The sequence below is a fragment of the Mya arenaria genome, chromosome 3 (genome assembly GCF_026914265.1).
Source record: "Mya arenaria isolate MELC-2E11 chromosome 3, ASM2691426v1".
NCBI classification, from domain to species: Eukaryota; Metazoa; Mollusca; class Bivalvia; order Myida; family Myidae; genus Mya; species Mya arenaria.
The window spans coordinates 46,356,422-46,370,997 of NC_069124.1; the positions used below are offsets into that span (position 1 = coordinate 46,356,422).

The 14,576-nt window shown below is 35.2% G+C and overlaps 1 protein-coding gene across 3 annotated transcripts in view; it reads right to left on the reverse strand.

Annotated features, from left to right (window-relative positions):
• Positions 1-446: 446 nt before the first annotated feature.
• The window catches only part of LOC128226460 (snake venom metalloproteinase-disintegrin-like mocarhagin), a 26,122-nt gene continuing 11,992 nt past the window's right edge, over positions 447-14,576 (reverse strand). Inside the window, exons 7-17 of one of the 3 annotated variants that reach the window (XM_052936340.1) lie at positions 13,989-14,066; positions 13,593-13,753; positions 11,934-11,983; positions 11,041-11,146; positions 10,716-10,895; positions 8,853-8,997; positions 8,579-8,698; positions 5,367-5,421; positions 4,456-4,623; positions 3,620-3,733; positions 447-1,176 (exon numbers count right to left, since the gene is read on the reverse strand). In XM_052936340.1, coding sequence (XP_052792300.1) covers positions 764-1,176; positions 3,620-3,733; positions 4,456-4,623; positions 5,367-5,421; positions 8,579-8,698; positions 8,853-8,997; positions 10,716-10,895; positions 11,041-11,146; positions 11,934-11,983; positions 13,593-13,753; positions 13,989-14,066 — 1,590 coding nt within the window. In that variant the 3' untranslated portion in view covers positions 447-763. Of the gene's footprint in view, positions 1,177-3,619; positions 3,734-3,968; positions 4,089-4,455; positions 4,624-5,366; positions 5,422-8,578; positions 8,699-8,852; positions 8,998-10,715; positions 10,896-11,040; positions 11,147-11,933; positions 11,984-13,592; positions 13,754-13,988; positions 14,067-14,576 lie in introns of those variants that run through there. The other 2 variants (XM_052936343.1, XM_052936341.1) reach the window with 2 other exon arrangements.

Consider the following 14,576-nt stretch of genomic DNA (forward strand, 5'->3'; position numbering starts at 1 on the left):
ATCAAACACTCACCGTTTTGTCTTTTTGTTCGTTGAGCACAAAACTTATAGTCAAGCAAACAGAACTAACGTGTTTTGTTGTTAATCCATGTACCCTTTAGTCCGCATTGCTTCGTTTACTACACACACATAGCAAAACGCTGTTTTTGTACTTTGTTTATAAAGCACTTTGTTTTCAACCTACACTTTTAAAGACATTTGTTTCAGTGTTCAATTTATAGAATACCTCGCATATCAAAAGGTATTTTGTTTGTTAATTAAGTAAATCATTTTTTAAGTCCCGGGTTCCGGCACCAATCAATGTGGCGAAGTTTCACTTTATTTGGCCCCGAACTTGCCACACCCGAGTTGAAAGATCACAAAAACACATTTAGAATTTGTTCTAACTTTAATTTCTTTTTTTATTACACACAATTATCCATATTATCCAAGGTATTTTTCTGTATTAAATTCAATAGTTAGTAAAAGTATATATTTTAAACACTATTTTAATCCAATATAAACTGATAAATGTAAGTCCAATCATTCCAGTAAATGGTCTCTATGGTACAACATGCGCACAGATTTATAAACTAATTATTCCCGCAAACTACACATGAAATGCACGAGTATTGCGGGTAACATGGAAGCACATGCTAACGGAGCAATGGTTCCAGTAAAAGCCGTTATGTAAAACCTCAACGGTGCAAACATATAAAGTAAACACAAAGATTAACACATGATGGAAAATACAACGGAGCAAAACAAACATTTTTCGTTGTTTTTAGTTACCAAAGATCAATGTAATAATTATTAAACATAATATACCACATGAACTATTAATTATACAAAGATTTTGTTTTATATTCGCGGAGTTCTTGACAGTAGTTTTAGTAGGTGTAGTGACTGTCGTCGTAAGTTTTGTTGTAGTTGGTAAAGTGTCAGTTGTTGTTGGTGTAATGGTAGTTATAGTTGGTGTTGTGGCTGTTGTGGTTGATGTAGTTGCTGTCGTTGTTGGTGTAGAGGTTGCTGTAGTTGGTGTAGTCCCGGCGGATGTTGGTGCAGTAGAGGTTCTAGTCGATATTATTGTGGTTGTAGCTGCACATGTTTGACAACAGTTATCTGTTTTAAAGTCTTCAGAATAATTTGGACAATCAGCTGCATTACAGTACGTTGACCGATCTCCATATGGGCAATCTGCAATGTACAAAATGCATAAATTAGTCACTGTATAATTAATAAAATTCAATAAAATAATTTCATTCCTTTAATAAATGCTGAAGCTATTCGTAAGTATGTAGGGCATAAATGATGAGTCAAATTAAAAAAAAATCTCATGTTGCTGCCACATGAAATGCATTTTGAACCAAGAACATCGTTCGTAATGAATAAGGAAATTATATTCAATTGTAGGACACCTCCGATTACGAAGTGTTTCGACATGTCAACGCCGATATCAGAAAATAAATTTCTTTAAACAAATCAATGATTCTGCTAAACGTGTTCCCCCACCCATGCCCATGTAAGATACGCTTATATGGAAATATAAAACGCCCGTGTTTAGGGAACTACTTTTACTGACAGTTGAAACACACTTATAATTGTACATATTATCTAACATCTTCTTTCAATACTATCCTACAATAGATGAGCATACAAGTACTGCGTATGTGTTACCGCCATGGGACCACCTCGGCCAGTATCCATCGAATACAACCTCGGATGTTTATGGATGGTTTACTACGCTGTATGTAGATCTCCTTGTTATTTCAATTTAGCAGTTAAGGCTCACGACTTTATTCCGAGGAATCTTAATGGTTTATGCAATTAAACAGTTCCCTGGGGATAAATATGAAGGTATTTCTTAATATAATCTACTTGTTACAACACTAAACGTAGTTATTATCATTATTTCCAATTATACGAACAACTTTTACTTATGCAATGGCAAACATTATTCACTATTCACCCCTTGAATTCATGATGTAATTTTAGTTCAAGTACGTTCCAACTATTTACAATATGATGACAATTTCTACCAGTCTGTCACGCGATATCTTCGTTCGTAGTTCGTGAAAAATTGTGTATTTATATGTTGTATTTTGGCAATTTTCCTGCTAGACAGTGCTCTTATAAAGTGTTTACTTGTTCCCTATTGCTCAACTTGAAGTAATAGTCTTAGATGCGACGACTAAGGGCTTATGTATTTCGGATATGAATTTCGGATATGCTTACAAGTACAGAGAATGTATACGCAAACATTTCTGGTTATCGAACTCAGTATACTTATTCATAAAATGGAATTGAAACAACCGGCTAACACCCACATTCAAGTAACTCTAGTGTTATAATTAGGGATGCAAACGAATATTCGAACATTCGATCAAACGTTTAATATTCGAATGTCAAAATCGGTATTCGAATAGTCGATGCTTTTTGTTTGGTAAATAAAATAATATACCTTTTCCCACCAACTGTGCTGTTGTAAATATTGGTTTGTCTTGTTTTTACAACGATTGGCCCCCTAATGTCAGAGGCGTGAATGTGATGACACTATACACACGTCATATGTTAATTGGGGACACATAGTCGGAGACTATAAACAGTCCCCGTTATTTTACAAAAAACGGCTATAAGACAAGTGACACCAAACAACTCTCAATTATTTTCGGTAAATTCTAATGACCATTAATAGAAAATATACGGATTCAGCAACCAAAGTGGTGTCATGGCTGCCAATTTAGCTGTGCAGTTTTGCTCAAATCGACGTAATGATATGGATGACATGTGCTAGTTATATGCTGTTTTCCATGTTTCGATAAAAAACATAGTTATATTTGGCAGATGTCAATCCCAGAACGAGGCCGCTCGTCCTGCAGAACGACCCATTGGTGCATCATGACATTCAACCAGGAATTTACGATCTTTGCCTTTTAAAGTGGAATTGGAATTTTAGTTTTAATTTATTCAAAAGCTATTGTTTTTGTTAGATTTATTTGTAAATGGGGAATTTCATTGCTAATGTTTGGAAACATCAGTGTCCTTCGCGTATACCGGCTATGGCGAAGAAGGGTTAAAATGACACGGCTATTACTAAAGCAAACAATAATAGTAGTTTACTACACTTCTTATACATTCATATTGGTATTCGAATTTTCGATCGAAAGAATTACCGAATATTCGAATATCAATTTTGCCATTCGTTTGCATCCCTAGTTATAATACTTATTTAAATTTTAAAATAGTTGGATGTTTAGCGGTAGCGAATAGTTTGAGTTACCTCTGGTGTTTGTGATACAATATATATCCAAAAGAACAACCTATATCGGTGTATAGAATGTATATCCTCGATTCAAATAATGTCTAATCCTTTTACTGTGACATTCTTTAAGCGTTCTTGTTAGGGACCAAATTAGTTCACATCCTTCCATGCCTTATGATTAGACGTCACAGTTTGATAACAAGTCAATGCAAGAAGTGCCAAGAGTTCCAGACAAACAAAGTAATATATAAGGAGTGCGTGAAAAACAGATGTATTTGGATATATGATAGATTCTAATAACCTTCCCGGGATGAATTGTCCGACCATAATGTCCGGTGGAAAAAAACTTAAGCCACAAAGGTACGTAACGAATGATACCTAGTATATTTAAAGCTCTCTCCGGACAGGACTGACAACAAACAGCTTCATTGGCATAGCAGTCTCTCAGAGACAACGTTGCACACCAACTTTCCTGATCGCCGTACTCGCAATCTGAAATGATAATAACAGCAACACAATGATGATGACTCTATGTCATATAGTTTTTGAGTTTTAATGACCCTCGTTCGAAAATGCCAAATCTGGGTCATATAAGGGCCATAACTCTCCCCTTAATATATGCAGCTGCAAACCAAACCCGAAGTGCAAAACATCAATATCTCACCAACATGCTCCTGGTTTGAAGACTGTTGGAGTTTTAAATTACACAAGTTCGCATAATACTTACACACGGCATTAAGGACGAACTGATGGACGCACCGACGGACACTGGCAAGTCAATTTACATCCGTCCCCGAATAAGTTGGTGCATAAGAACATAAAACGTTCAAAAGAGCTCCTTTGAAATCTGTAAGAAAATGCTCTATTTAGCCGACAAGCGCTCGTAGGGCTATAAGAAGTTGAATCATTTGAGACTTGGATTATAAAAAAGATACCATTCCTGCAACGCTTTCTTTTTTCCTATTTTGATAGTTGTCTTAGTTAACAAACTTTCTTGTAGTCATAATGTGCAACTTTGATTTTGGTGGATTTTGGAGTTGCACAAGGGCAAACGCAAACGCTTCTTTCCAATGCGACCCGGTTGGGTTCGTTTCCTCCAAAACACAAGACAGCACTCTCGCGCAACATCAAGCCAACGAGATTGACTTAGCAAAAGTTAAAATAACTTTCTAATCAATCTTTGTAAATAAGATCATGTTAAAACTAACTCTTACCAATGTTGTTAACGTTTGCGAGCCTGAATTGTTCGCATGTTTCACAACAATCTTCTCGACGTCTGCTGTTGTAGCATTCGTATGAGGTGTTTGGAAAAGCCAGTAATTCACTGCACGTCACCGTCTCGAACGTCACGATGCTTGGGTTGTTTCCGAACATACATGACTCTATAATAACAGAGGTTTGTTGTCGCATTGAGAAGCCGGTTTTACAAACAATGTATCTGGTAAAGGGTTTGCACCGTTGTAAAAATAATGACAATAATAGTCCATATAAAAGTCGAAATAATCATGGCAATGATAGTCGTAATAACAGTCGTAATACCAATCCTGATAATCATGCAATAATAGTCATGATAGTAGTCGGAATAATTATGGCAAAAAAAAAATCGTTATAACCCTGACATTTATAGTATCAATTGAACTTTAGTATAATCATGACAATAAAAGTCATGACAATAATTGTAAGAATCATGACAAATATAATCGTACTGGTAGTTGTAATAATCATACAATAATAATTATGATAAGTGTCGTATTAGCATGACAATAAAAATCATAATCATAGTTGATGAGAACAGTTGATGTTAAAGCACGTAACCCACCGCAATGATTCAACAATTCAGTTATGTTCTCTGGCAGCTTTTAAAGTTAAATGGAAGCAACAAACTGTAGTATGGAAGCCTAAATAATCTATTTGAATGAATTACAATTGGAGCCATTTACAGGCAGGTTTTACACATATTATAATGCCTCTTATTTGTGCACGTATCTCAAAATAAAATGTCTGAGTAGTTATAAAATATATGTTCTTTGACACTTTAATTGATTTTCCAGTTATTGTATCTTGTCTTCCGTCGTGAATAAGACGGAGCTATACTTCCTACTATAATAGACACATAACCACTAACCATTCGCTACAGCCGGAGCAATGGACGACGCAACACACAACCCACCACTACACAGCTAGAGGGTACCGAAAATAAAGTATAATACATATAAACTATATAAAATAGATAATTATTTCAATATAAATGCAACGATTTTTTATAATTTAGATAATTTCTGTTTTGATTTTACAAGTGTTAATTTTATGATACAAGTATGTGTATACTCTTTCCCTATTTTCACTGTACTTTGAGCCGTTTATTATGTTCAATGTTATTCAAGAGTATATCACAGGTATTCACAAGAGTTTTTCTGAGAAGATGTTTGATGATTTTACATTGAAAACGAAATTGGTCCAAATTAATAATTCTTTATTGAAATAATTGCGCTATAATTTTGAACATTATCGGAAGCTATTTTTTTTCAGAATAGATTATCCTACATTGGAAATAAACGATGGTCTTAAATCAATAAAACAGTATGTCTAGGTTTTTAAACAGAAATGAAAAAGGGCAGGATGGGCAAAATAGGGGCAGGGTGATTTCTTAACTATAAAAAATAGCACAATTTTTGCGTTGTATCGTTGAAAAAATGTCATGTATCGTTTCAAAGTCCATTTATGGCACATGCACACACTGTAGTAATATCCCTACAAAATACTCTTAATTCTTCTCCCTTCTTCACTTAAAACACCCTTTTTAACCATTATTAGGAAGGAGTGGGGATAGTCTAAGGAGAAGTGATACTTATTGTATCACCTGATACTGTCTCATACCCCAAATCCACAATTTAAACTGACATTTACTTTGATTGCTTTTACTAGATGAAGTGTTCATGAAAATTGTTTGGGCTTTTCTACCTAGCAAAGGTGTGTTTGCCTAGTGTCACCTATTTGCAATCTTACATAGTTTTTCTCCGAAAACTATCTAAAATGAAAACAGAAACAAAATCATTTGAAACAACAAAAATGGCTCAATAAATGGGCTGTTAAAACATTTGAGGTCTGGGGGCGAATCTTATTTTCATACGATCAGGATATGGTACGAATGTCACATTCGGCTTTGCTGTAATTCATTCTTCTTTTGTTAAATAAATTTTAATTTGCTGACATAACATTAAATACATCTGTCCATTCATGTAAAAAAGCGCACTTATACTTAACAGAACATTGAGAAATAAGGTCCGAACATTCTTCTGACAAAATGGCGGTATCGCTGAATCTTGAAATTTCGGACTACACTACATAAAGGAAAAAGGGTTTTTTGATTACAAAACAAAATTTAATCAAATATTTGACAAATAAGTCAGGTATTTGATTTTCTTAGTGCCACCTTGCCGCTGGCAATGACCGTCTGCTTTAAAAGAAATAATGTTTAAAAAGGTTTGTCTTGTTTGTAAAATGCAAGTATCAATTATTTTTTTTGTTGTGGTTTTGTTTTTAAATTAACTTATTCTTGAAAACATTTTTATCATTCCTTTGCATTTTCTATCGAATTTTAACAAACTGAAATGTTTTTACTAGTATGTACATTCTGATTGGTTGACGTTTAATAACTACGCATACTTGCGATGTTTCTATAATTTGATGATACACGACACAATTATCGGACTAGTAGGTTACCGATTATAAACGACGATGTTTTGACTGCTTAAACAGTTGCCAAATAATCGCTTATCAACAGATTTACAATTTGCTAAAATTTGACGGCAAAGTCAATGTCATTTTGTTCCACTTGGTAGAAAAGACCTACACCAATGTGTGCAATGCGTGTCAAATAACTAATTTGAAACAACATCGGCATCAAAGATCGACAGTTTGAGTACAAATTTCATGTCTCAGACAAAGGAACCCAGGAATGATGTGTCATAATGAACAACAATTAGCACCCTGAATTACCGTTAATCCGACCGCGGTGATGACCGTCGTGTGCCTTATCACGCGCCGATCTGTGACGGATTAGGAGACGGCGACATGGACCAATGATATACATTAAGGGCGTAACTTTGTGATTTACAACGAACTGAAAGTCCAAAAGTGTGCAAGAGGACGGGAAAATATGATAAGGTCGGTCAAAAGGGGCAACGGGGCGGGGTGAAAAAGAGCAGGGCGGGCCGCCCTTCCATTCCGCATTAGCTAAAACACTCAAATCCTTAAAAAACAACAACACAAAAACAGTTTGTTCTTAAATGCAGGGCCTTCTCTTAGAAACACTTTGTTAAAAAACAAAACATGATCCAACATTGGAAAACACTTTGGTCTCAATTGTTACACTTTTTAAAACCTCCTCGCTTCTATCTAAAATGTTGTCCATAAATTAAAAAAAATACTTTGTTCTAAAATGTTGGTCCTACATTAGAAAACCCTTTGTTCTTACATGATGACCCTTAAACGAATAACCCGCTGTTCTTATAAGCAATATTCTCATTGGTAACCCTTTGTTCTAAAATGATGGCATAAATTGGAAAACAATTTGTTTTAAAAGGCTGGTCCTTAATTAAATGCCCCATTGGTTACGCTTTGTACTAAACATTTGGCCTAAAATTGAAAAACACTTTGTTCTTCAATATTTGTCGTACACTGGAAAAAACTATAATTTAAAACAATTGAACAAAATTGCATTCCCAATTGGTAACGTTTTGTTCTAATATGTTGGTCATTGATTCAAGAAGAATTATAAACGTTCAGCATACAGTTGATTTTATTTATTATTCCTCTGAAATATTGGGCATTAAACAACATTTGCAAACACTGTGTTCTTAATTGTTGACCTACTTTGGAAACCTCTTAATAATGATATGTTGGTCCTTAATAAGGAAACATTTTGCTCCAATAAGTGTGATCATACCTTCAAGAACACTTGGTGAAAAGCACTTTGTTGTAAATTGATTTTCCTTTTGTGAAGATCACTTAAGTGATATAAATCCTGAAAAGATTGTCCTTTAGTGAAGATCCCTTAAGTCATATAGAGTCCTAAAAATAGCGTCCTATAGTGAACGTCACTTCAGTAATATAAGGTCTAAAATAGATTGTCATAAAGTGAAGATCACTTCAGTGATGTAAAGTCCTTAATAGATTGTCATATAGTAAATATTACTTCACTGATAAAAAAGTCTTAAATATATTGTTTTATAGTGAAGATCACTTCACTGATATAAGGTACTAAATAGATTGTCCTATAGTAAATATCACTTTAGTTTTATAAGGTGTTTACTTATGAATCACTTTGGTCACTACCTTTCCGTCCCCACACGTTGTACCCTCCCAGGTAAGTTTATATCTAAATGAGCTAGTAGTTCCCGGCACAAAACAGTTCATCACGGAACAAATCCCGCTGTAATCCGATTCATAGCTGATCTACAACAAATACCACTTATAATTAAGGAAATAAACGATTCACTCAAATGCAGCAATGCATGTTAAACATAACTCTCTGAAACATTTGGAGATACATATAGTTTTTGATCCTATATAAAAAAGTTTCAAAAGTAAACCATTTCAATAGATGTACCCTGGAGAGGTAGGAACCGGCTCCCATTAAGTATTCACACTGCTGATCTGGAGTGTACACCTGACCGGCAAGGTCACCCAAATAAGGGTCAAGGTCAGATGTGTCGTAGTTGGCGGTGCGGGTTGCCAGACAGTTCTCCCCGTCACTGGAAAGTGCAGAATTTGTTCAAGATTAATACCCCTACAAGTATACATTCTGTTAAAAAAAGTATTCCAAAAAACACTTTAATATAAATATCTCCAGTCTTGGACAAATTACTATTTCCAGCTGCTCCACTGCACAAGAGTTGTTTATTGCACTCTAAACATTAAAGTCAACCCAGCGGTTTCTTCCCTTTGCAATATAGTAATCACTACCACCAAGCCTGACATGTAATGATAATCAACATCATAAGACGTCACTTTATATTCTGTCACTCGAAGTACTATTTTACTTTCATCTTTGAAAACAACGTTTGTAATGAAATTTAATATAATATTGCATAAATACGAGTTAAAAACTAGTTTTCAAAAAATCGTACTCGGTGGCAGAGATCTCTGCTCGTCAAAATATATCCCTTATTTGGAGATTGCCTAAACATTTCCATTGAAACACTTGTCTTATAAAACATTAGGTGCTAGATAAAGCCCAGTAGCCTAAAATGTAGCCAACTTTATAGGCGTGATAAACAAAGCCGAACAAATCAAACAAAAAGATAAAGCTACGAGATAAAAAAAAAATACACATACATCAAAATATCACCATTGTTAAATGTTGAGGTCACCGCATTGGAATGGTCAGTGAAGACTATTTAATACTAATGTTTGGGGAGGGTGGGGGTGGGGGGGGGGTAGACCGGATTGTTGGCGCGCAACCTCACACTTGATCCAAAAAGTTACAAAATTAACAAATAGACGAGCCAGAAACCAAGGGTAAAACGAAAAAACACTACCTAATTGAACTGAACAACCAGCTCAATATCTGGTTGAACAGCAAGAAAATACATCGGGCCTAGTTTTTTAACTGGTCATGCTTTAAAGTGATGCTAAGGAAGACAGTCATTTACTTCATGCTTTTCGGCGGTTTATTGGAAAATAAAGGTGGATTATATATTATATTCTATTTTGAGATATAAAGTCCCTGTTTCTCTCAATTTAAGATTGCTTCACTGTATAGAAACAAACTTCAGCTAACGTAGTGTCCAAATATTAAAGCTATCTGTTGTCAAATAAACTGTTGGAAACTGTGTGATTACGCCGATGAATTTGGCATGGAGCTTGAGCTTATTTTCGCGATCCATTGACCCGAAAACCAGTTTGCTTATACCAAAACCTAAATCGGACACCAGGCCGGTCAATCGGTGGCCGGCAGTTATGGCATTTGTTTTGTCCGGTAGCGCTCTCCTGACCTAGATAAAAGAAGTTCATATGCGGAAAGAAAGATGTCCGACTGTCAAAACTATAAACAACATGTGAATGTACGCGAGTTATGACTGATTATATGCAATTAGGTGCAACTTAATTTAATCATGACTTGAGTCCCAACGGTTGAATAAAATTTAAACTTCCTAAACAATATACATGTGCATCATGAATGTTATGCTTTAGACATATACGAATAATCATTTTTGGCATATACTTGATTGCTAAAATATCTCTAAGACGTAAAATAAGTTAAGTTATATGTTGGTAGTAATGTATAAATAAAGTCTAGACTGTGATACATCTTAACGGTTTTATGTCTTTTAACACTTGTTACCGCCACCGTAAAACAATGGTCATAAAAATTGCGGTAAGTAATAGTATTTCTATAATACTAAGACCACACAAGCCTTGGTAGTATAACTATGTTCTAACCATTACTTAAAACTGCACTACCACTTACTTGTTTAACTTTGTCATATACGCAGTAAAGTAATCAATAGAGCATGGCGAAAACGAGAACTGGCGAATATTTTTGATCGCGTCAGAAGACACGCCAATAGAGGGAGCCATCACATACGCATCGTCACTCGAACAAAGTTCGCCATTACCGTCGACTGTACCATCGTGCTGGGCGCCCAAACTGAATAGCATGCGATACAGGATTTTTAACCGTTTGTTATTTCAAATATCATCATTCTAAATACGTTGGTCATTTTCACATATTGTACGTTAAATAGATCACCTTAAATTGACCTTAAAACTTAAGCCTCGTTACCGTTACTTACTTATGTCCCAACTCGTGTGCAGCAACCGTGGCCAGAATCGCCCTGAAATGGTCTTCGTTGATGCTGTATTTCGAGTTACTACATGCTCCAGGGGTGTAGGCGAAACCTGCAATGAAGTACGTTATTAAATGACCGTGTGACCGATTGATGATACCGTTATAATCAGTATGATGTAGAATAACATATAATTGATGATAGCTTCTCTTCCTGTTGTTTAGTTCGTTTGCAACTGCTCCTTGAAAGAAATAGTTTTGTTCGACCATTGATCATAAGTATGCTTAAATATATTTTATGATTGTCTGTTATTCACATTATTGCAATGCATGTAGCACAGGATATTACATTGCTTTGTCAGTTAGCGGTATTCAGCAAATTATTAGCGCAGGCGACACAGATTTGTATTTTTGTTTACTTTTTTACCGGAAAAAAATGATATTATAATGAGAATCTGTCACTCATTATACTCATCATATAATACAACTATTTTCAACTGGTCCAGGAAAAATGAAATAATGTTTTTGTTGCACTCGTTGAATAAAATTGTATAATACATGATGACTCGTGACAAATCCTATATATATATATATATATCATGTACGTGTTTTTGTTTAGTTTGTATCGTTTTGTAAACTCATATGCTCAATAATAAGCCTTGATACAAAACAAACCATTATGTTATCTTTTCACAGTCACGTGAGGAAATGCACTCCTGCTATTTCCTTGACCTGTACAATTAAGTGACACGTTATCCAAACTATTTCTTTAGCTTTACATAAGAGGTCCCTCCTAACAACGATCTTCCATGAAATAACTAGAATTAAAGTCAGTCAGGCATGTTCGAATATTTATTTACTTCTATGCCATGTGGGCATACTCAAAAAACGTATTATTACCTGCGGTAGCGGAATTAAACTCGTCGTTGACAGATCGGCCCATTTCATAACTAAAATATAAAACAAAACAATATTTTGAAATTTCATACCTGTAGTTATATGCCAATATTTCATTTCGAGTTTTAACTTTTGGTTGTGTTAATGAATTTTTAGGTGTCTTAACACTTTGAGGATACTAGATAAGGCCTTCACTATTTCAGTAAGTTTCTTTTGGCTGACCTGCGCACAAAGTGATCGAGGGTGAACTATTATTATTCGTAGGAGACATTGTCAACATTTTCCTTCAAACGAAATCTCATCCTAAATCATTTGGCCTTTTTCAACAGAACGGCACTTGAGTTCATTTGTTGGTTCTTTTCAAGATTCATTAAAAAATAGAGGGTCCATTCAGAGCTCTGGTTGCTATGGTAACTGATACGATTTTTTTTTAAATCTTCATTTCAGAAATCTCTTTCTCGATTTCAAAATAATGTCACTGAAATGTACATAATATGACCTCTTTCATATTCCTTCAAGCCATGATGATTCGTAGAAAACAATGGCTGCAAGAGGCGGAGCCACCAACACGATAATAAAAGAAAACCCTGAAATGTATATTGTGTGATGTAAGTTTGTTTAAAATAACATAGTCGCCAGGGGATTTGGTCAGTTTTATGTAGACTTATATAAGGAAAACAAAAGCTACAACGCCAATAGCTTATCTAATTTGCATATAGCATTGCCTAGTGGTTCTCAGCCTTTTGTTTTTAAATCAAGTTTCTCGGGTCAATATTGGCCCAACTCTCGTTGTCACTTTGTTACAACTTTTTGTTTCCTTCAAAAGGCAGTGCTCAGAGCTGAAATATTTACTAGATAGATTTGTCTAGAGGTCCTTGTCTAACTATGTTAAAATCATCTCATTTTCAATCACCAATCACTAGCAACCTTCAGGCTGAATAGAAACCACAAACTCTTCTAAATGACCGATTTGACTTTTTAAGCAGCAGTTTGCTGGAATTATCTCTTTCCATAACAACTATCTCATTCCTTAGCAACTTCAATTTTCTCAGCAACAATTACTATCTCGACACTGACTAGCTTCCATTTATAACTATATCAAATCTTAGCAACAATGGTCATCCTTGGAAACAATTAATTTTCTCAGCCACTTCCTTTTGTCTTTGCAACCAATGTATTCATTGGCAACCAAATGTACTCAGGTGCGCGATTTAGGGCCATCGTGGAACTCTTGCTATATAAATAATGTTTCAGTAATTGTTGCAAACAAGAACACTGGGAAAGGTGCCAATGCTCGTTGATAAATAGCATTACTGGGCCAAATGTATGCTAGAGCATAATCTTGCTTCACGTTTAAAGAGTGTCGTGGATGTTCATGTACGGTTTGTGAAAATATGTTAAACGGGTTCAAGTCATTGCCAAATTGTTTTGCACGACGGCGACAACAACAACGGCGCTATGACAAATATCACAACATCTTTCAAAATCTAGAGAACAGAAAAAAAGGGTGTGTTTATAAACTGGTGACTATTTCTATCAGGCTATAATTCTATTTATTTGCTAACGATTTATTTCCTAAACGTTGGTGAAAGTTTTTAAACGCACCCTAAAATTCTGTTAACTTATGCACTCGTCTTTCAGAACAAGGTGGATCGAAATTACCCTGTAAACATCATAGCGACGTCATAGTAGTAATTCTGCTTTAGGTTGGTATTTCCCCAGTCCTTAAAGTCAGACAATACGATGTCGGCCAAGAACGCCCGACGGCCATCTACGTCGAATGATTGTAGATTATTCTCGATGTAGGGTGCGTCCGTAGAACTCTACAACATGGACATGATTTGATGTTGTATTGAGTCGCTATTTATTCAAGATATTACCAAAAATGCAAAGCACACTCGTCTCAGATTTTTTGATTCGGAACAATTTTTTTTTACATAACTGTCAACAGAACAGATGAATTACGATTATATCCGCCCTAAAATACTAACAAAGATACTTCTTATTCTGTTCTGCAAAAAGACACTCCTAGGTGACCAATGATAGTTTGCTTCTTACCGTTGCAATGGATATTCCCGCGTAAACGAGGGAAATGGTGTAGTCTGAACCCGTCACTGAGCTGTAGCGAACGCTCATCTATAAACATATAAGGCATATATCTTGAAAATTTGACCTTTTCAAATGTAGTTCTAATGAAATAAAATCAACAAGATTAGTGTTCACATTTTGGAATCAGTACATTCCAATACAATTAAAAAGCCTTCAAAATGAAGTTGAAATTGGCCCCACGATTTGTTTACCCTAAAAGAAATGATTGACGACGCACGACGTGCACGCCATTTGGCGGTCGCAATATTTTAATTGTCCCACAAAACTCGCACCAGCTTATCTTTTGTTCAAAGGTTACTAAATTAAAATTAACATTTATAGTAAGCTATATGCCTCAGTGAATCAGCATATATCTGTATACAATTAAATGATGTTCATTATAATGTCAATTGTGCAGGTTTTCCGCTGGCGATCGCTATTGGCGACAATATCGCAAAAATAGCGAATTTAATTACGAGAAGGTCTTTTTTTAATATATTGACATACATTTTATAATGCCGTAAGCGCCCTTTTAGCATAAGCGACCCATACTAGAGC